The 24,544-nt window shown below is 40.0% G+C and overlaps 1 protein-coding gene across 1 annotated transcript; it reads right to left on the bottom strand.

Moving 5' to 3' along the window:
• Positions 1–404: 404 nt before the first annotated feature.
• On the bottom strand, positions 405–23,375 carry LOC139725409 (NADH-cytochrome b5 reductase 3-like). Its single transcript, XM_071636485.1, has 9 exons — positions 23,319–23,375; positions 12,195–12,344; positions 11,407–11,479; positions 9,214–9,320; positions 7,598–7,727; positions 5,228–5,311; positions 3,839–3,924; positions 2,292–2,391; positions 405–932 (listed from the first exon to the last, which is right to left on the bottom strand). Exons 1-9 carry the CDS (start codon positions 23,337–23,339, stop codon positions 760–762), a joined length of 924 nt encoding a protein of 307 aa, XP_071492586.1. The 5' UTR covers positions 23,340–23,375; the 3' UTR covers positions 405–759.
• Between the last annotated feature and the right edge of the window lie 1,169 nt (positions 23,376–24,544).

The raw sequence follows: 24,544 nt of genomic DNA, 5'->3' as shown, positions 1-24,544 counted from the left end.
GATAACTTTAAAAATAGTGAAACAATTCAATTAAAATTTCAGGGTATGAGACTATAACTTATTACCCATATCTTGCTGAAAACCCCATCCAATTTCTTCAGTGGTCAAAGAGAAATTAGGATCTATTTGATCAAGTCAGGAATCCCTTCCCTCCAAGCTCTGCCCTTTGTGTTCACACATTAATATGCAGTTCCAAAAGCATCAAAGTGCTAAACTTGGAAGAATCACATCCACAACACGCTTCACAGCGATTCACATTTCTCTGTGACCACTTAACCAAACTGAATGGGGTTTTCTGCAAAATATAGGTAACATGTTATATTTTTAGACCTTGATATAGCATTCAGACAGTTAAATCATATTTGAAGTTATCATGCAAAAAAACCAATAACAATCTTTTTTTTTTTTTTTTGGACATACTGTAGAAAAATCTGTGATAAAGCTAGATGCAATTCATAAAGGGAGTTCTCTATTATATCCGAGCTGGGCAAGTCTCCCACTCCATGGCATCCCAATGGTACCGGGTCTTTAAAGTTGTAGGGAAGAAGAACTCCTTCAGAACAGGATGTTGCCTGTCCAGTACCTCTCTCAAAATGAATATACCAAGGCAAACTCCACTGTAAAGGGAACTCTCCTATAATGATATAAAACAGACCCCTTGCCCTCCAGGGCATCTTCTACCACCATAGGAACATGGGCGGTGCAGGGCGGGGCAGGGTGGGGCAGGGTGTGGTCAGGCACGCAATGAACAAGGCCTTCTTAGTAGGCAAACCTCATCTCCTTGGTGTAGCCCAGCTTCTCCAGGTTGGGCATGCAGGCGTAGTCGATCATCGGAGGCGGGCCACACATGAGGATGAGCGTGTCGTCGCCGGGCGGCGGCATGTGGGCTTTCAGCATCTCCTCGTTGACAAACCCAGAGCTGTACTCCCAGCCTAAGTGTGATTGGACGAGAGTAAGGGGGGGGGGGGGGGGGGGAGATTAGCACCTGCACAGACAGAACTCTAAGAAGAATTTATTATAAAGTGCACTTCTGTTACAACGAACACAGTTATAACGCATTGTCAGATAGAAGGAAGTAAAAATTTATGTCCCAAAATTACATATGTGTACATCTCTTTCGCTATAACAAAATTTTCATAGAACAAAAGAAAGAAAGAAAAAAAGAAACTGCCAATCCGGAGAATGTCGTTGTAACAGGAGTTAAATCATCCATACTCAGGTTGATTTTGTTGATACAGAGTCATATGAAAGAAACAGAAAGAAGAAACTTTCACTAAAATCATACAAATTCTACATTGTATATGTTTTACAATATCAAAGTTTCAAACAAAGAAGAAAACACTTGTCATTTATCCCAAAGAGATGGAGCGATGTTGTCTTTTACCAGACAAGTTTTCTACTGGTTTACACTTTTAACAACCTACAAGAAACTATGCTGGTAATCAACAGCACACATGTCATTTCTTTGACACCTGAACAGTAGTAGGGTTGCATCATCACCGAATGTTTAGGAAGAATCGGAAAGCCAACTCCATTTCTCAAGTCTTATGTATGCAATCTCTTCTATTTACGTAGTTAAGTTCCCAACAACATGAGTTTCCCCGAACAAATTCGGGCATAAATCAATTTACCTCTTACATGGATACTCATGATGCAGGGAATAACTTTTCTACTAGAATTTAATTCACAGTTTTTAGCTAATGAACAACAATTTATATGGGATCCTGTACACTTCTATGGAAGGAAACTGCTACACAAAAGATAGCTTGTGTAGAAGTGGTGTAAAAATGCATAGCAAATTGCAATGCGATACTGTACGAGCTGAAATTGTCATGGTGGTTTTATTTTAGTTTTGCGAATTTCGCGAATCAGCTTTGAACCGTGAAAATAAGAACACGCGATAATAACAACGGGTGAATAACTAAGTTCAGTTAGACCATCGCAACCGCGAAATTAACAAACGCGAAGATGTCCTCCAAGTAGCAATTCACGAAAATATCTGTACGCGAAAATTTAAGCTCGTACAGCACCAGGAAAATCATTCCCTGTAATGCACTCATATCTTCCAATCGAAGACCCTCCTCATCCCCCCCCCCCCCCCCTCACCTTCCTGGGGCCGGTCCAGGGTATACCAGAGGTGGAAGCGGTCTGGCTGATCCTCCTTCACCTTATCATTATTATTATTATTATTCCCTCTGATGCACTCATATCTTCCAAACAAAAAATTAATGTGATCAGAACCAAGCTCCGCCCTCCTCATCCCCCCCCCCCCCCCCCCCCCCATTCCTCACCTTCCTGGGGCCGGTCCAGGGTGTACCAGAGGTGGAAGCGGTCTGGCTGATCCTCCTTTACCTCCTCCAGCTCCTTGCGCAGCAGGATGTCTTGCTCCGTCTGAGCATGAAAAGGACAGAAAGAGACAAATTGGACAGACAAAGAATGAGGACAATATTTCATTACGAAATGACTACATTTTGTTTGTAACGAAATGACATTTCACTGACGAAATGACAATATTTAATTGACGAAATCACATTTCATCGATAAAATGACTGATCCCATAATGAAATAGGCCATGCGACACTTGACGCCCTATAGTTTTGTCATCACGTCTGCTGACAACCAAAAGGGCTTTTTTGCAATTTGGGGGTATTGAGTTATTGGTATGATGTTGTAGAATTTGATCTCCTCTGCATAATTGTGTCTGATTAATAAATTATTTTCATTTTTTGTAAAATGATAAAAATCAAAGCCTAAGGGTGCTATTTATCCTGTATTTGGAGCAACACCTTTAAACTTCCCCATTTTTGATAATATAGACTCTTTCTTTAATTAAAAAAAAAAATTGTTTTTATTTTCACTCTAATCTTAAGGGCTTTTTACACTTGTGTTTCTTAACCCCGGACTTTCTCTGACCCAGGACTATCGTTAGTCCCGTACCAATTTTTTCAGCTTTTTACACTCGCCAATTAGTCCCGTACTATCTCTTGTCTGGGGCTAAGGAGAAAACTGACCTTTTTACACTCGTATTTCTTAGCCCCGGACTTTCCAAACCACATGAATATTCATAATTACGCTGTGTACTGTACACGTACACGCACGCACCGGCAGCACTTGATTACCTCGTTTCTAATTGGTCAGTGAGGGTCGGACTTCGTCTCCGTCGCTTAGCCCAGGATTATTTTTTCGTTCTGTTTACACTCACTTGCTTGGCACCGCAATTGCGGTGCTAACCCCTGCTATTTTGCAGGGCCAGATAGTACCGTACTATCGGTGGGGCTAGCCCACTTTGGCAAAAACGAGTGTAAACAGAAAGTGGGCTAAGGATAGTCCCGTACCAACGGTGGGGCTAAGGCCCCCCCTTAGCCCCACCGTTGGTCCGGGGCTAAGCAAAAATTTACAAGTGTAAAAAGCCCTTTAGAATGTGATAGTGCCCTTCTGGCTCTCAGGTTACCATCTCACTTCCATGAAAGAATGAAGACCAAGCGAATGCAAAGCATTGTTGTCAGTGAAGTTGGAATCTCGCAAATCTATCTATCTATCTATCTGACTGTCTGTCTATCTATTTATCTATCTTTCCATCTATCTATCTATCTATCTATATCTATCGATCTATCTATCTATCTATCTATCTATCTATCTATCTATCTATCTATCTATCTATCTATCTATCTATTTACCTATCAATCTATTAATATTCATATCTCAAGTAAAGTCTCTTTATTCCATCTATCTATCTATTTATCTATCAATCTATTCATATTCATATCTCAAGTAACATCTCTTTATTCCATCCAGAAGATGGACACACCCAAGCTCACCCATGAGTCTGATAACCCACCTGATTAGCAAAGAGGAGCCATAGGTTACTCTCATCGTCGCTGTCTTTGAAGACGTGGCGGATCAGCTGGAGCATGGGTGTAATTCCTGGTCAAAGGTCAGCAGAAAGGTCAAAGGTTAACAGCAAAAAGGTCAAAGGTCTACGGCACAAATTATATCCACACAGGTACTTAGTTTCACTATAAAACGGAAAGGTATTATTTACTGTAGAAAAACTCAGTTTGAATTTTTCCAAAATGTCTTTTTCATTCCAGTAGAATCTTTTACCAGATGTATAAATGATCCCCAAAGTAAGGCCTTTCTGCCTCTGACAAAGATACCGCTAGAAAGCTTAGGCCCCCTTCGACTCTATTTTACTCCACTAGTTCGCTACTAGTGCATTATAGGCAGTTTTTTTTTTTCTGACAGCTATTTATTTCTACTTTATTCTTTTGTTTTTGTTTGTGTATCATACATATTTGTGCTTATTATGTCCATTTATGCATGCCTATCTAAATTTACCTTTCTTTTCCCCTTGGATTCTGTGTCTCTCCCCCCCCCCCCCCCCCCCTTTCCCATATGTGCTTTAATTATTATCATTTTAATTTCTTTCATCAATATCATTATCATTATTAGTATTATTATTCTGTATTCATATTTTGATATGTTTGATTACTTGCATTTGTTTTTAGACTCTCACTTTCATTTAGTTGCCTCCTCTTGGTACACCTTATTAGGGCTCGCTGTTTGCTCAGGCCCCCCCCCCCCCTTCCCTTTGCTGTTGCCATTTCACTAGTTTCCTTTCTTAATCCCTCTGTTGTTCCTTATCTTGTTTGATGTTGCCTCCCTATTCATCATTTTCCTTCGATGGTCCCCCCCTCCAGGTCCTCAGGATCATTACTGACCCTCCTCTGCCTTTTGTCTGTCCACCCTCCTGCTCTAATCCCCTCACTCCCTGTTGGGCTCCTTGCCCATGACATCCTACCCTCTCCTTTTGTTTTCTTTGTTCTGTGTTCCTAGCCTGTCCCTGACTGTTTTTGTTGTGTGAAGTATCATGTGATTGCTTTCCCTGCCTGTTTGCCATTTTGCCTCAGACAAGAAGATTCTGCTAGGATCGAAAGCTCAGACCCCTTTTGACTCCATTCTACTTTATTCTTTCATACATAATTGAGGTGAGTTCCAAAGAAGGCATTTCAAGTTGGTTCATGGCTGCTAAAAAAAGAAAAGAAAAGAAAAGAAATTTGAATAAATAGTGCACAAAACAGTGTGCTGGCATGAAATATAATTCTCACTCATGCATGCATGAATGGCTTTATAGGAAAGATTTTGAATCAGTCGTCACTTGAATGTGATGGCCTCAGTAAATTGAGAAGCGACTCACAGATGATGCGTGTTTCACTGCTTTACATACCTGTTCCTCCGGCAATCATGCCAATATTCTTGGCAGTCTTCTTCACTGGGGGTGACTTCTTATCCGGTCTGATGCTGAATGTGCCTGGATGTGGCGGAAAAGGGAACAAAGAATTAGGAAACTATTCCTTCCTACATGGCCTCAACTCGAAGGCTAACTGTATACGCTATAATTTTCGCGTACATAAATTTTCGCGGATTGCCGCTGTCACACATTTTCGCGAGTGGTTAAATTCGCGATTGGGGGACCAGAGAAAATATGAAGTGGCAAAGAAAGTGTGAATTTTCAACTTACTAGCAAAGGAATGATACTAGTTATACACTGCATGAAAAAAACTTACCAAACTCTGCGAACTAGTAAGTTAGAATTCAACATTTTTGAAGTGCTTAAGTCCATCGCGCTATATTTCTGACGAGTGGTCTCCTTGCGATAATGGATTGGCTCTCTACAGTATTCGTAAGTAGACGTGGACGTGCGTATTCAAAACAAGCTTAGCCAGTATGGTCTGTTCGGTAAGCCGTGACATGGTATACTGTACTAGTACTGAAATGTTCGTATCATCAAGGCAAGGGATTCATTTTGGAAGGTAATATTTTCGCGTGTTGTTAATTTCGCGAAAAGCTCCCGACTCGCGAAATTCGCGAAAATTAAACCCCCGCGAAATATATAGCGTATACAGTAATTACATCTTCCTGTGTTTCCTTATTCCAGAAATTTCAACACTAATTCAATCCATTTCCTGGACCAGTTGCGAACCAACCATGTATTCTAACTACAAGTCCACTCCAAAATTGCTTCAATGCATATGGGTATAATCTATTTCATACATTATACAGGAGAAACTAGGTATAACGAACACTGCTGTAACAAGCTATTGCTTATAACAAGGAAACTTTCGAGGTCCCAAAGTTCCTTCCAAACATACTTCTTTAAGTCAAGAGATATCGGCTATAACAAGGAAAATTGCTTGGTCACAACTTCCTCGTTATATATCGGAGCACTGGAAGAAGCCTCGTCAAGAATGGACATTAAGTATAAGATTGTAAAACTGTTAGGTTTTAGGTATTTACCAAACAGCAATATCAACAGTCATGACAAACATACATATGATTTATGAACTGATGTACACACCCAAAGTCCCTAAACTTAATAAAATCTTCATCTAATTTTTGTTTTTGGTCAAGAAATCAAGAAGCGAAAGTTGTACCCTTTTCATTGAATTAAAGTGGTGTATTGGTTAACCAAATAAAGACCAAGGGATCACCAACCAAATCACCCAGTGTGATTTAATGTGAACAGATCTCTAAACAAAGTATAACTAATGGATCTCTAAAGAAAACTGAGCCCATGACGTATATCAAAAAGTTCTGGCTATCTTTGGTAGCTATCTTTGGTAGCTAGGCCTTACATAGCAGTGATCACAGAGGTACCTCCGGGAAGCCACCCTGGCCATGCGACCTATGTAGCTCGCATCACACTGTTATCATCCCACTGTTTTCTTTCTAAACACAATGTTATCCCTATCAACACTTCTCAAAATAAACATTTCCCTCATTACTCCAATATCGATGTCCTTAAGGAAAACACAGTCTCACAGCAGCTTTTGTTGAACTTCGGGAAATTGGAGTCTTTAAATATTTAAACTAAAAAAAAAAAAGAAATCTGTATCATTACCACTTTTCATTATTAGCATGCATTGGGATCTGCTATACATGGTACAACTATATTGCAGCACTAATAGAAAATACATGTACTCAGATAACATATTGTAACAATTGAGGACAATTTCCATGTTCCAAAATTGTCTTAAAAGTGCATTCTGAATTTGCAGATGTGACTGAAACCGAGTGGCATTATAGTCTAGAGTCGTAGGTGGCTAGGGTGAATGCAATCATTCAAATTTCATACCTGCCAACATTTCAAGATGAAATATCTTACTAGTAGATTGCAAAAATCTTATTTTATATGCAAACTGAAGTTAAAAATCTTACTTTCAGTCAAATCTTCAGAAAATACACATGAAAGGTATATCTAAATATTTTTTTTTTAATCTTTTCTCTGACAGAAAATCTTATTTTGCTATTTTTAATGTAAAAAATCTTACTGAATCTGATAAAATCTTATTAGTTGGCAAGTATGAAATTTGTATGGATCTCTTAATGTTATTCCACTGTTTCAACACCACTGAAAGGTCTTTTTCAAGAAAGATTATTTTGAATTTTGAATCCTTTAAATTTTTTTAGATCACAGAGACCACAAGATTCACCGAAACATCAGACAGCAATCGTTAAGACCCCGCAGATCATTGAGAGATCTGTCAATTTTCGTGGTCTTTCAGAAGTCTAGCCCGGCAGGGAATGGCCCCATTACCTCTGCCATCGTAGACCAGGAGACCGCTAGGACCACGGAAGTCGATGGCGTCCATGATGGGAAGAGCCTCCAAATATTGAGACATCTTGCCTCCCTCCGGAAACTTGGGGTGGACATTCTTGAAGTACACCTTGGATGAAAAAGATGATAATGGTGCTTTATATGTTGTATATTTTGCGAGTAAAGTGTGTGCAAATCTGGACATCCCAAAAGCTTTGCAAGTGTTTAGATTTGCAGTCATGAAGTAAAGCTGCGGACAGAGAAATGTGCATGTGCCAGTCTTATTCATGTTGGCACCTGATTTCCTAAATTTGCGAAAAATAAAGACCTGCAAAATGCATGGTGTATTCAACAGTATCTGAATCAAATCTTCAAATTACATGAACTGTACAACTCTAGTCGATTTTCCTTTTTACTTTGTACTGATTTCTTCATGTAAATATAAAGAGTCACTGAAATCTGCCATTAAACATGCTAAACAAGAGCAAAGATTTTAAAATTCCCTATAAACTTGTCAGACTATCTAGCTTGAGTTCTTCATTTTGAATACTATTGTTTGTTACGCATACAAGTTTCCACTTAGTTTAAAAATTTACTTTTGACTTTATTACTTTAAATAATCAAATCTCATTTAGGGTTCCACAAAGCTGAATGGGAAGGGGGACTGTGGGAAGGGGATACTTGTATGTTACCAAATTTAAATATATGCTATAATAATTTCAAGATCAGGAGAGGATTTTTTTTTTTTTTTTGTATAGCTGTAAAGATTTAATCAATTTTTCTGGGATCTTCTTGCAGAATCTGGGACATGTGGCAGCTCTGGTTTTGGTTTATTACAATCAAAGAAATTATGCTAACTGCATACGTAGGTACTGGTGTGCTTACTTGCAATTCGCCTTGTAAACTGCTCTGTGTGTACACTGAGCAAAGGCCTATTGCCCCTTGGCCTAATATCAGAAGGTCTACCTCCCAGTTCCCACTTCTCCATTTGGTCTACTATCAATTTTGTTGAATGCCCAGAAGGCCTATGGCTAATTATCATTCATCTAATGATCAGATGGTCTAACTGCAGTTTTGTCCCCTATTTCCCCCCCCCCCCCTATTTTGTGTAATAAAATGTGGGCATTAGACAAAATGGGCATAGCCCATCTGGAAGTAGACCAACAGGTACATGTAATGAGGCTAAGTGGCAATCAGACTATGGTGATTAGGTGAACTGTTGTAGATGAAACAGAATATACCAAGTGGGCTGAGATTAAATTGGTACTAGACGAAGTGAGTGCAGACCAAGTGATACATATGTATATCACTGAAGCCAATGAGGAGTCAAGGAGTATTGACTCGCATATAGTTCAAAAGTTCAAGTATGCCCTGTACAACTGTTCTGTGAGTGCTCGGAGAACATGAGAGCAGAGCAAAGTATAGTAATTACAAAAGACAGGCAACTTTAAGTTTTCTTGAGATCACAGACATTTACAGAGTCCGCCCTCTATAGGCAGTGAGTATAAAACAGTTTGATTGCAATCATCAATCTGATGCTGCCCCGTCATCTGATAGCCAATGCTTTATCATCTTGATTTGATGACCGATGACCAGTGCCATGACTTTATTCTTACCTTGATGACGAGATCGACGTAGCCCTTGTCGTCATCACTGCTGACCGGAGTGTAGGGCCTGACCACCAGCTTGCCGTCCACGCGGGTCGTCAGGTAGATGTGTTGACCTATAAGGAGTGGAATAGGAAGGGTTGATAGAGGGACGAGGCAAACATTACGTACCACTGAATATAGACACCATAGATGTTTGCTCCCAAATAGTAGCGAAATGGCGGTAGTAGTAGCACAAACAGTACTAGATGAAACAAGAGACCCGCGGGTCTAGCGCTAACCTGAGTATCGCAAGTTCACCTTTCACGCAGTCACTAATCTAAATTATTCACAGCTCTACCAAAATTTGACCAGGCATTCTCAAGTAGAAGATGAAAATGTACAATAAGGGCCCAATTTTTTTAAGATTCCTTAATTTGGGGGGATTGGGGGCCCCCTGGGGCCCTCTGGGTGGGGCATGGTGCCCATTTTGATAAATTGAGATCCTGACCCCCTAGGGATGCTACCTGCCAAGTTTGACAAAAATCCATCATGAGGTTTTCAGGAAGAAGATGAAAATGTACAATTCAGGCCCCCATTTGGACCCTTCCAACCACCACCCCCCCCCCCCCCCCCCTACCCAAGAGGGGCACCCCTGGATCTCCTATGAACAAACTTGAAACTACAGTCATTAATGTACTCACTCATAGTATTATCTCAGCTCTATATATAACTTCTGATTCTAGAGAAGATTTATAAAGATTCCTTCATTTGGGGGATTTGGGACCCCTGGGGGCCCCCTGGGTGGGGCATGGTGCCCATTTTAACAAATTGAGATCCTAACCCCCTAGGGATGCTACCTGCCAAGTTTGGTGAAAATAGGTCATGGGGTTCTCAAGAAGAAGATAAAAATGTACAATTTAGGCCCCATTAGGACCCCTCCTCACCCCCTCCCTCCCCTGGGTCCCAAGGGGGGCACCCCTGATTCTGCCATGAACAAACTTGAAACTACAGTTATCAATGTACTAACTCATAGTATTAACTTAGCTCTATCACTTCTGGTTCTAGAGAAGAAGATTTTTGCGGATATTCCTTAATTTTGGGGGGTTTGGGCCCCCTGGGGGCCCCCTGGGAGGGGCATGGTGCCCATTTTCACAAATTGATTTCCTAACCCCCTAGGGATGCTACCTGCCAAGTTTGGTGAAAATGGGTCATGGGGTTCTCAAGAAGACGATGAAAATGTACAATTTAGGCCCCATTAGAACCCTTCCCCACCCCCCTCCCCTGGGTCCCAAGGGGGGCACCCCTGATTCTGCCATGAACAAACTTGAAACTACAGTCATCAATGTACTAACTCATAGTATTAACTTAGCTCTATCACTTCTGGTTCTAGAGAAGAAGATTTTTACAGATTCCTTAATTTTGGGGGGTTTGGGCCCCCCTGGGGGCCCCCTGGGTGGGGCATGGTGCCCATTTTAACAAATTGAGTTCCTAACCCCCTAGGGATGCTACCTGCCAAGTTTGATGAAAATCGGTCTTGGGGTTTTCAAGAAGAAGATGAAAATGTAAAAAGTTTACGCACGACGCACGACGGACGACGGACGACGGACGACGGACGACGCACGACGCACGACGCACGACGGACGCCGGACGAAGGGCGATCGCAATAGCTCACTTGAGCCTTTGGCTCAGGTGAGCTAAAAACACTGTACAGCTCGTACGCTCGTAAGTATCATGATTTGACAGAGATGATGCATTTCCCTCTACCAGTAGTTTCAAAGTCAACATCATTAGCATCAAACCATAAATCCCCTTCATTTCCAATGATGTAGGGGGTCAACATTAAGATGAGTGCATTTATCTAAACCCTTATTAGAGGTCAAGACTGAATATAGCTGATGTCTCATTTCCAGTAGTTTTAAAGTTATTATCATTCCCCCACATAAATTCCTGATGAAGTGGGGCATATTACAGATAGGACTGTCCATCTTATTTAAAACGTAATCAAGCGTCAAGACGATTGACAAGTAATGTCTGTTTTTGACCAGTAATTTCTATATTTCAATACTTTGATCATTATCATTGCCAATCCATGAATTCTCTCTTAGGCAGAGGGAACGCTGGAAGGGGGATGGGGACGATGGGGGGAGGGGGTGGGGACTAGAAGAGGGGCAGGGACAATGGAAGGGGGGCGAGATGGAGTGCAAATTTAAGGTTCCTCACCTGTTGGAAGTCCTAGGATGTGGTCTTTGGTTGGCAGAGCAAACCGGAAGCGCCTTGTGTCAGGACTGATTTCCTGGATACACGCAACACACACAGGGAAAGTACAGGACATTACAAAAAGTAAAGATCATGATAAATCTGATGATGATCAATCAATCAAGACTTATTGCCCTGTTTAGTTACTTCAACTTTAGTGGGGTTTTATAGCAGAAGACAAACGCACTGGTTTAATCATCTCTTGGCTGACACCATACACCACTTAATAGAGACTTTTATATTAAATTGACATGTAAAAGCTCTTCTTGTATACTGACAGTAGTGACAGACATGTACTGTAAAAGCTGTCAGTTATATTCGCATACAGATATTTTTGCGAATGAGATAACAGACATTTTTGTGAGATGTTGCTTTCACCATCTGGCACCGAGGCTATCCTACATTGTAAAGTGCACTAAGGCCTGTCCATTCACTCTGTCATTTCACAGAAACCAAGATCACTATAAAACTCTCCACACTTGAGGTATGTTGATGAGAAGCATATCTTGCAGCTGTGGCCATGGTTTCGTCGCACTCAAAAGTGCCAAATGCCGCAAAATGAGCATGTTGATACTATCACGCCAAGTATACTAGTATAAGGGAAGATGATCAAGATCAGGTGGCAACATTTTTGAGTGTTGTTTATTCGCGGCCCAACAGTTATTTGCAAAATTCACAAATATCAAATCCTCTCAAGTATAAAGGGCTTGTATAATTAATGCAGATGAAGAATGCTAAGAAACATGTCTTACCTCCCGGTCAACAAGCTGAAGAGGAATCTTGGTGTCTGCGTCGATGAGGGTTTTGGGTGGCCCCTTTGGCTTCTTCTGGCCAAAGAAGTATCTTCCCACCACGATGGTTAGGATGATAGCACCGATGCCCACCACGACGGGCACACCAAACTGTACACAGAACACACAATAAACACCAAGGTGGTTACATGTACATGTACATGTACACTACACTGCACACTGGACTTTCCAACACTTCAAAGTCAAGGTGAAAATGTGAGCAAAACATCCTACACTGCACACACACAAAGCTGACACAAAACACTGAAAGTTGATTACACTACAAGAATTCATTTGACTTTCAAACACATCAGAAGGTGCATGCACTTCAGAATCAAAATGATATAAATTCCACAGTAATATGTTGGCACTATTTTCATCGGAGAAATACTACAGAAATAGACACGGCAGTAATTCACTTGGTACACTGTACAATTGTCATCCACGAAATATTGTGATATTTCTGAAAAGCACTGAGTATGCGCATGTATCTGAATTCTAAAAAGACACAAAGTGTGTCTGTCTAGTCGAGAATTGTACTGCTGTACGATCAGTGCTTTACTTTACAATGTACTTTGTGACATGATTCACATGTATGAAACAAGCATTCAGATGATAACACTCCACATGACAGCTGGCTTTTCCCAAATGTCAAAATCAACAAACAGTAAAAAACAATGAAACAAACAAACAAACAAACAAACAAAAAACAAACAAACAGGTGATTCAAGGATGTTTGGGTGTTAAAATCCAAGCAGGCAAATAAAGATTAAATAGCAAAACGCTGTCAGGATGGCCGTTTTGGTACCAATGACCTTTTTCTGCTCATGCGCAAAGCAGAATGTACGAACTGGCTTATTGTAGATCCATGCCTCACACACATAAAAAAAAATATGTATGTTCTTGAATGGCAAGATACATACACTGTACACGTAATTCACACAAAACAATCTATTACAGGCAGTTTGAAGAATAAACATTTTTTTTTTTCCTGAGTCATTTTAAATTGTACTGTATTTCCTTTTATAAAATTGAAGCACCCTCTGAAAAGTAATTTGTGTACATTATGTATTAAGTAACAAAATTTAGAAAACAAAAGGTTACACAATTGTATAAGAATATGACGTGTACAACTGTAGGGTATCTACCCTGTTTGGTGCATGGCAAACAACCAGCACTTTTTCTTCTGTGTTTTCATGCACCCAAAAACCTTACACCTATGGACGTACACGTATACTAAAGTCATCTATAATGTCACAGTAATGCATACGTCGCCAGAAACTGTCACTGGATCTTTTCAAGCCCTGTTTGGACTCATGACACCAATAATAACACCTCTTCCCACGACGGGGTCTGAACACTGATTGCTTGGAGGAATCAGTTTCCATGTTAACACCTACAATTGTTCACCTTTACATGTAGAAGCCATAAAATCTTAGAATTATCAAACATGCTGTATATCTCAGAGATACATCAAAAGCTGCAGCTTTTGAATCATCTCTACGAGTATTTTTTCTTTTTTGGAACATGTATGGCATATCATGTAATAGAGAAGCAAACAAAGTGATGGTTAGCATGAAAAGATGCCTGATGATCTACATATACAGAGAGTACAATGTAGTAAAAATCTGTAGGTGATCTTTTTAGAGTCTTCATTTATGCTATTTAAGAGCAATATGGTTACAGGGGATGGATGTATTGAATAGTGTGATTAAACTCGCGTTCAACTGGCAAACGTTTAGACTGCTCTGCCCACTATATGTAAGGACACAAAGACCGGCTTACATTGTATGTCACAATTTCACCTTCCAACACCCTCAAAATCTTAGATTTTGCACTGATAGTATACAGTCCCAATGATGTAAATGATGGCAAAATATATATCACATCGCGGCTATGATAGTAAAATGCAGTTATATGATGGGGAAAAGATGACAAATTTGCACACTCTGTGTAGGGCCCAGTACAAGTGTATGTTCTCCTACTGAGTAACACAGCAACCAATAGATGAGGTTCCGTGACGTAAAAAAAAAAAACAACCAAAAAAATGTGTTGCCTGGGGGCAAAAACAAATTGTGTGTGTATGATAATAGCAGAGGTCATAGTTCTACCTGCCTGTCTGACTGGCCCGATTAAATTGCACAGGATGTAGGGGCATAGGATTTGACGCTACAATGTAGTTGCAGATTTTGCCCTTTGCCAAGTTGAGCCAGGGCTTGATGACGTCATCGGAACCATGTCTATGATAGACCAAGGGTCTCTACTGTCTCAAGATCCTAACTGACATCCATGCAAATGTATTGGTAATGTGCACACACGTGGGCAAGCACTGCAAAACTAGCATTTGATTTGTGCAAGAAATAAATCTGACTGAATGCTGGTTGAATGCTGTCTTGTGGGACATAAGTGCTACAATGTACACGGCTGCAAAATCTGCTGAAACAAAAGATATCCCCCCCCCCCCCCCCCGGCATTTTTACATGCCATCACTTTGATATGAATATATCCTTGGCACTGGTTTGCCTCCACTGACCAACAGCCAAGGACATCCCAAAGCTTACCAGTACTACAAATCATTTCTGTGACATTATCTTTTCATACCTGGGCAAGGATGCTACATAATGTTGTGTACACACACAACTCTAGTATGATGGGGGGTTGTGTTTCCGGACACTTAACGTCTTAAGTTCGCGCGTGAAAACTTACCTATGCACCCTTCTTTACCTCAAGACTTACTCCTCATATACTAGACAACATACTGTACTCTGAAAACGGCGTGAGAATTCCTGGGTGCGTCATTTTCATTTCACAGACGCACTTACAATATGCGTCCGGTCCCAAAACCTGTCCGGTCCCACAACGCTTGGTCATACTAGCCTTTCCCTTTCAGTCCAGAAGGTCGGAATTCTTTTGTATTTTTTTATCTGTACAAATTATGCTGCCTTGATACAAATTGTACAACAACAATTGACACAATAATAACAATAAACCTTGGTGTCTAAATTCTCGTAACAGGGACAGCCCTCTTCAAAAACGCTTTCCAGTTGTTCAAAAAAGGTTATTCAAGTGTTATTTGGCATTTAAGTGATCAAATGTCAGAAACAGTTCAACGCTTGAGATCAAAGATCCTCTATGTTTGGTAAAAAGAAAGAAAAATACTTGTAGAACTGTATTAATCATCACAGCACTTTTCAATCAACTTCAATCAAACAAAATTCTCTTGTCAAAGCTAGGAGACAACATTTCAAGCTATAAGGAGTACAACCACTGGTACTATTTCTTCCCCTTCAGAAAATAACAATATTCCACTTTTAATCGCCAATGAGATTTGACAAATATCAAACCCTTTTCCTGTAAAAAGTCCTCTGCAAGAGTACCAGTGCCCTGAAGACACAACAGGATGAATTTGAAGAATTTCCTTTTCAGGTTCTTCCATTTATACCGACTCCATTTTATTGGAGAGCTCTGTAAATTTCAAAATGCTGGCTAAATCAGTGTATTAATAGGCATTTTGAGATTAAATGTGGAACCCGAACACTTTTTTAGCAAAGATTTAGCCAAAAAATTGGAAGACTTTCAAAGAGGGCATGAGTTTCAAAATGTTTTCACAAACATGCTACAGGATGTACATTTGAGTACCGGTAGTTCTTTTCAGGTTCTTCAACATAATGACTAGTTTATTGGAGCATGTACATGTACACTAAATCTGTGATAGCGCAGGTTAAATCCGCATGATTACAATTTGAGCTAAAATATGGAAATTGTGCCACATATAATTATGTGACAGATCTTTAGTCATAAATTTGGAAGGCTTTCAATATCAAAGAGGAACATCACTAATGAGTATTAAACAAATCAGAGTTTAGTGTGTTACAGTGTGTTACCTTCTATGTATTTACAGTGCAAGGAGCATGGGATGATCATTGTGCGGAGTGGGGATGAGGCGGGGCGGGAACCAGCGATTTGGACCAATAGGACGGCAGCATCATTAGACAAGGAGCCAAGGGGGCGGGGTTGAAAGGGAGGGGAATACAAAGAAAGAAAATGACAGAAGAAGTGAAGAACTGAAGTGAATTATTTTGAATTATTTTTTTTTTTTATGGTTGCCTCAGTTTCTATTAAAAAAAATAACAAAACAAAACAAAACATAACTTTCTACCAGAATGCTTGTGTAATACGTAGACTCTGTACAACATTCACTTCATTATCAAGGGGAAGTTTTCTCAAATACACAATATTAATATGTAGGGACCTACACACTGTACATAATGTACAATGTACACATACATGTGGATTGAGTGGATGCAACAATATCAGAATACAGTATCTGTAGAACATGACAGTGAAAGTTTGAGGAAAATAAAACAATCTGTTCAAAAGTTATGAATCTGTAAAGCTTTGGTGGTGCCAAAGCTGAATTAGAACAATGGAAGAGTTCTTGACGTCACTGCAGAACAATATAAAGACTAGAGAAGCACTCTGAGAGCTCAGACCTCCTCCAAGCATGCAGCCCATTTCCATCCGCACTGATCTTGTTCTTCAACAGAGATCAGTGATTTCCAAACATAAATTGTACGTACTGTACTGTGTGCTGAAAGCTGCCCGATTTCCCAATACTAGTATAGAAGCCTTTGTTACGTCATAAACCCTCAGCTGCACAGCGCGCCTCGCCCTAGCAGAAACTAGAGCACGCACCTTAGTGCGCGCATGCAAACCTCAAATACGCGCAGCCTGAACTCCCAAGTTCATTGACCCTACCTGCCAAAATATCAAAAATCGTTCATAAATTCCCCCAAAATTATCAGATCACTACATGTACCAAAAGTTAATCGTATCTTACTTGTGTCATTCTAAACCTTTCTTGCAAGTTTCATCCCAATCTGTTAACTACTTTTTGAGTTATTTTGCACACGAACAAATGAACTAACGAACAAACCAACGGTAATGAAAACATAACCTCCATCTTGGCGGAGGTAAAAATGTTATAAAGCAGCCTTCCACAAATTTTCAGGTTTTATGGAAAATAGACACTCTTGTGATTTGTTACAGACATAGGGGTAAATGATAAGGGTAAAATTATTCTCCCTGCTTTCTGAAAGAGGTACAATAAAGAGGTACAATTGAAGGTCAGCTGCTCTTTTGCCATGCTAGAAAAATGAAATGCTGCAGTAAAGTCCTTCATATTTTCTTGATAATGTTGTTTTGCAGCAACAACACAAACTGTTGCAGTATTCTCATCCAGTGATGGTACAAAATAGCACAGAAACAAAACAAAAAAAAAAAAAAAATCATAACTTTTGGACAGATGGTCAGAACTTCCTCAAAAATTCACTAACCTGTTAGGACTACTATAATATTGCTGCATTCACTCAATCAAATTGTATTTGGTTTGGGGAAACTTTTCCTTTCAGCATGCACGCACATGTACCTTCTAAAGACCATGGCAACAATAGGCAACAATAACAACTCATATTCAGAATGACATTTGTAATTGTTGATGAAATATTTAACATATGAATTAGCACACAAAACCTTCTGCAAATGTAGTCAAATATTTAAATGAATGAATGCAAACATAACTTTACATTGACAAAAAGCATAATGCACCAATGCATAATGCACTTTTTTTTTCTTGGAGATGGTAGACACAGCCAATTTTCATGTAGACAAGCACATAACATGAACTGAATTGCACAGTTCTACTTTTTTTCTCTCTCTAGTTAATGCAATTTACTATGAAAACAGGGGTGCCAAGTTAAAAAAAAAAGTTATGAGTGAGATTTTCATGACTCGGCATCTCGGCGCGCGAATGTGCGCGCTGAGCGAGGGTGTGGGAGGGGTTTTCCTCCCTGAAGCCTCCCACGGTTAGGGAGCCTTTTTAATTTCTAGCGGTTAGACCTCTTAATGATGCGATCAGGTGCATAATACTTAAGTGATTATTTCTTACTTATTTTGAAAGACAAAAAGGAAATATACCTTCAGTTGCAACTATCACTTTTATTTTTTGAGCTATGCTCATTATTACAGGCCCAAGTTGCAGACTTCGCCCGATGCATGAGAAAAATGGGTGCCATGCGTGAGATCGTGAGATGGCCCCTAATTGTAAATGCTTGAGTCTCACGCAGAATGCGTGAGACTTGGTAGCTCTGTGAAAAGAATCTATCATGCATACTGGTGTCTTACAAAAAAAAAGGAAAAAAAAAGAAAAAAGAGATCTAAAGAGAGATCAAAATAGTTCTCTGTTTGACAGACCTGAAAAATCATAGAATCAGTATCTGAAAACCTGCCAGGTGCTATAACAACACGAAGAAAGACAAGTCCAAAACAACATACCACAAGTAAGGCAAGAACAGACTGTCTGAAGGTCACCTTGTTTGGCAGCTGACCCAGTATAATCAATCCATTTCCTGAAAAGGCTTTTAAATATCTAGGACAATCAACTACAATACATGCATGTGTGTTTGTGTGTTCCAACTGGTCATCTCCTAGGAACATCGCCATGCACTATTCACACTACAGACAGGTGGTTTGGGCCAGAACTTAAAGGACAAGTTCACCTCATAAACATAAGGATTGAGAAAATGCAGCAATATTTAGTAGAACACATTTCAGTGAAAGTTTGAGGAAAATTGGACAATCGATGCAAAAGTTATGAATCTTTTAACTTTTTGTGTTGGAACTGCTGGACGAGGAGACTACCACAGCTTGTGATGTCATATGAGTACAACAGTATGAAGAAAATGTAAGTAAAATTCAACATATTTTAAATTTTTTCGCATAATAAAAGAGCATTTGACTTGCCTCTTGCTAAAGGTAGGGGGAATAATATTACCCATGACATATGTCGGTAACGAGTCAAGGGAATGTGTACTTTTTTCAAAAGATGAAATTTTGTGAAATTTTCTTTATATTTTCCTTATATTGTTGTACGCATGTGACATCGTGCACTGCAGTAGTCTTCTCATCCAGCGGTTACTGCACAAAAACTTCAAACATTCATAACTTTTGAACGGATTGTCCGATTTTCCTCAAACTTTCAATGATGTGTTCTACTAATATTGCTACATTTTCTTAATCCTTATGTTTATGAAGGTGAACTTGTCCTTTAATCTTATTGGCATAGATCTACAACTGTTGTGTACAGGTACAATGCTACTTGTATGCTTGTATGCATGTATGGAATTGAATTTAACTGAATTGAATGGAAGAATAATTGAATATTTCATCAGCTGTTGTATTTTGCAAACTTGTGAAGCCAATCTTGCCAGTCCTGTCTCCTTTCAGTGCACTGCACATTTTACAACCGTTCCAGTGAGAGCACCCAGTGGGCAATCCTAGAGTTTCAGGGCAGACAGAGACTCCAACCCAAAGCACCTTCTGATCTGGAGATTCTCCTGCCTGAACTCCCTAGCAAACGGGAGACTCCAAGTTGATGTGTGTGAAGCGCGAAGTTCCTAGGGTTCTAGATGCTCTCTGGTGCTATCTAAGGATTATTTTTTCAACATACAATAGCAATAAGTAAGAAATCCTTTCCATCGGGAGACACAGAGCCAGGGCGGGAGAAATTAAATCTCAAGCGGGAGAATGGGAGATTTTGCAAAAATTGGTTTTCGGCTGGAGATCTCCCCTCGAAAACGGGAGAGTTGGAGTCTCTGGGCAGATGGAAGTTTTATGAGTGACCCCCAAACTATACACTTTGATCATTCAAATGACGTACCAGGTAGTGGTAACATTGACAATCAGTATTTTTGCATGTTTCAGCTTCTCAGCGCCATCATTACAGCTCATTTTAGCAGTCAAAAAGGAATTCACAGCCATAATGCTGGGTGCACCCGAAAATATTATAGAGACTCGCTCTTCGATCGATCGCTAAAAGGGACTATACAATACTATTTGAGGTGGGGATTAATGTTTCGTACAATGTACATTCCTAAGTGAGATAATGAGAAACCTCTTATGACATATGAAAGAGCATGAATTTTAAGAAGGATTCCATGTTTATTTGATGAAAATTGGTTTTCAAACAGCTGAGATATCCAAAAAAGTGACAATAATACAAGGCCACAGGCCATGCCTTTTATTAGGATCTCTTTGTTTCACCTTGTTTTTGGATATATCTCAGGCATTTCAAACCCGATTTTCATCAAAATAGACTTTAGATACCCCTTGCATGTTCTCTTACATCTCATAGAGCTGTTTCTGAATATCTCCCAAAACTTTAAAAGCTAAATCCTCACCTCAACCAGAACTGTACACACCCTTTGAATAATAGCTAGTACAATCACAAAAAGCATTACAATTTGTACCATATAGCATCATCGTCATGCATGTATTCGCCTGGTAATATCACCCAGTGGTATACATGCACTCCCTACTGAATTTAGCGAGCTATTGCTAGCATCACCAGGGTATGGTGGCTTTGAATGGCCAAGAACCACTAACAGGACAGCATTAATTCAATAATTGTATTGGCGGCTGTTTTGCTCTTGGCTGGTCGACATGGTCATGACTCATGGTGAAACTGGAAATATATTATCTATGCAAATTATGCTAGTACCCTAGACCCTACTATCTAGTCGCCCCTGTAGTAAATTACTAGGAGTAGTAGGGGAAACCTGTGGATACTGTGAATTACCACCGAGACCCAAGGCTGAAGTGAAAATGTGAAAAATTGGGCTCCTTATTGGTCCCCTCCCCTGGCCCCTGACACTTGGCCTTGGGGTCACCCTGGGCCCCGAGCAGTAGTCTACTCTGACTGGCGGTTACGGTTAGGCACTTTCCAATTCAGAACCTGGCCTGGATGTAGACATCAAGGTAATTAACCATGACATCGTAAAAGTAGCTTGCTACTACTAGGCTAGCTACGCTCAGCTCTGACTGTCTCAGTCTGACCACTCTGTGCCGACGTTTTGAACAGTGTGCACTGAAAATCAAAGCAGGCGATAAAAACATGGGTAATCATGTAGAAATGCACACCATGCACACCTACCATTTCCTTCCTAAATTTGTCAATGAAAACTTCTTGTGGCTATCAGAAATGTCAAGATGGACCATATCTGACGGTTTCAAGAAATTTCATAGTCAATTACAGAAGAAAAGTAGCGAATTTTGACTCAAAAGTACGCCGATCGATGGCTCTGTCGTCAGCGTAGCATGATGGATGATCGATTATGTAGAAAAGCGATATAACGATGATAATCGATCGTTGTAGTCTGTGATACAGCCGCTAGTTTGGTGTTTAACCAAAATAATTACGTCGGCTCGACAGTAAAATGTGGAAGATAGAAAGTGATCTTGATGCGTCTGTTTGTTATTGTTTTAGTTCATTTTTTCCTGCGTGTGACTATAAATCTGTCAACATTTTTTGCTGACTAAATGATGGACGGATAATATGTGTACAAAGTAGTAAAAGATATATGAAAACATGGGAATTAAAATATCCATCATGAATATTGCAATAATATGTGTACAAAGTAGTAAAAGATATATGAAAACATGGGAATTAAAATATCCATCATGAATATTGCACAATAAAATGGATTTTTAATACATAACAAAACCAAATACTGGGGTTACAGTTTTTGCGATGTATACATAATTAAAAAAATGAAATGGAAAAATAAATACTATCATTAAAACATTTACTTTCTACTATAAGTCGAACTATCAATCAAAGGCATACGTATTATTACCATTTCAATTTTAATATTCTGTTTCTTTTTAGGTAAAATGAGCACTTTATGAGAAGTCCACAATATCAATACATGATTGTATAAAATACGCTTTTTGTAATACTATTCTCATTAATTTATTGAATTAGGCCTATAAATTATGTAGATTACTAGAAACAAATCTCCTTTAGAATTCAACTTCCTTCTCATTCTTTTCTCTCTCTTTCTCTCTCCCTCCTAATATAGCCTAACCTTTTTCTTTCACTTTTCCTTCAACCTCATTCTATTCCCTTCGTCACTATTGAAATTGAATGATTATTATCAACTTTTGTCATGATAAAATCAATACTTGCCACAATTTTTAAAGAAAGGATCGATGTCTTAATCCTGGTATGAATAATCATATAATTTGAATAGTGATAATCATGATAGTGGCAATGAAAACAAAGAACTATCACAAAAGCTCACTTGAGCCTTCGACTCAGGTGAGCTAACAATAAGGGAAAAAAATACGAAAAAAGAAAGTAGGGGCTACACGTATTGCACGAGTCAAGTTCGATATTGTAGTAAGTGGCTAATTAGAGACTACCAGAATCGATTATTATAATCGTTCTCTGCGAATTGGCGGTGCACTACTTTCTTACTTCCCGAGACCGACGTGCTTTTCAACTCCGATTTCTCATTTTTCTTACCTTTTCGGCTTTCTAATTCCACAAAACTTTCTGATATGGTTAAATTTAGCATCTCCAATAGCTGTACAAAATTTGATTGACAACGGCGAAGCGAACGGTAGGTGTGCATTTCTACATGATTACCAAAACGGGGACATTGCATAGGCCTATAAACCACCGAGTGGACTTCAACATGGTAGTGGTACGAGTAAGCATACTAGCTTGTTAGAGTCTAGTAGTAGTAACGTAATAAAAGGCGCCCATGTCCATACAATCAAAAAATTCCTGAGCCCGATTTACGAGCTGCTGTAAAATAAACTTGAAACTACAGTCACCAATATTAATAATGTACTGTATGACACTACTACCACTGCACAGGGGCTCCTATGGATTGTACCTACGCCCTACCCTCTTTTTGAGCAGGACATTACAAATGAAACCATGGGCCATATTATGGCAATATGGGCCATCGCATCAGCATAGCAGCATCTAGCATGCAGCATGGTTTTGTTACCCCGCGATGCGGGGATATTAAATGCAGCCGAGACTGAGAGGTCAGGTCTCTCACAGCAAGCAGTGAGATCGAACGAGCGACCTTGCACTGCACTGTTGACTGCAAAGTTATATGAGTAATTTATATCCCTCATCATGAGCTCTTTACCCACGTTGTATCTGTGACAGAAATTAACCAAACTGCAATTAACAATGAGGCGATTAGGTTTACGACAACGAAAGAAAATTACCATTGCTTCTTCCACGCCCATTTTTGGAGTTCGACACAGAGCACCACACAGCTGACTCTCAACAGCTAGCAAATAGCATGTGTACTTTCGCATGCGCATGCACGTTGTGTATGTATGTGTAACGTGCGTGAGAACACGACGACGACCCTGGCCTGCCTCGCCCCAAGAGTACCCTAGACACTGCCGCTAAACTGTACATGCTGCGCTGGCCGCATTGTGTCATTGCGATCAGTATGCGTACGTTAAGACGGCAACACAGCACCATCACCCTGTTGGTACTGCGCGCGTACAGGGTACAGGTATGCAGTGGATATAACACGTAAGTGCACGCCTGAGAAGCACCAAGATAAGTGCTTCGGAATCGTGTACCGCTCACAGAGCTGCCAGTTTGTTCACATACCACCAGCGATTTACGACCATTGAAGTGACGAATTTATACGCAAATTTTTCATTCCTGTACCACCTACCCGAAAATGAACACACCGATCTGGGAGGAACGTATATTTAGGGTAATTATGACATGTATTTTGTGTATGCTATTCCCCATTTTCATATACTAAGCCGTTTTTTCGGCCTTTTTTTTCTCTGTCTGTACCAAAGAGTTTCCGCAGTGACTGCTAGAGGGCGGAGTCATCATACGCCCTGTACTATTGTTATGTGAGCGCAATGAGCACTGGATGGCAACGGAGCGGTAGGCTCACCCCTCGTGCTAACACGCTAGCAAACAAACAACCGAGGAGCAGCCAAAATCAAGTGCGTACTCGCGTAAAAGTTTAGAAGTTCGCGTAATAAAGCGCTGTAGAAATGTAGTAGGTAGGTACCATTTTGCTTAGTACGCAAAGTCCGCCATTACTAAGTGGAACAATGGCGGCTCCCATGAAATCACTGACTCCATTGTAGAGTTCGCCCTCTAGTGATGGGGAGGAGAAAATCTCTTTGGTCTGTACGAGCTGAAATTTTCGCGGTGGTTGTATTTTCGCGAATTTCGCGAATCGCCTTTTTTTTTTTGAACCGCGAAAATACAACACGCGAAAATAACAACGCGTGAATAAATAAGACCCTCGCTACCGCGAAATTAACAACACGCGAAAATGTCCGCCAAGTAGCAATTCGCGAAAGTATCTGTACGCGAAAATTTCAGCGATCCGACACAGCTAGCTAGCTCAGTGCTTAGTGACGTTTTATTCATTGCTAAGGACATTTAGGTGATCGTTCTCCAACATTCA

The sequence above is a fragment of the Diadema antillarum genome, unplaced genomic scaffold (assembly GCF_040938485.1).
Source record: "Diadema antillarum isolate AM-2024a unplaced genomic scaffold, OU_Dant_1.0 seq00000040_RagTag, whole genome shotgun sequence".
In the NCBI taxonomy this organism is placed as follows: Eukaryota; Metazoa; Echinodermata; class Echinoidea; order Diadematoida; family Diadematidae; genus Diadema; species Diadema antillarum.
This window is presented reverse-complemented; position numbering and strand designations above follow the sequence as displayed.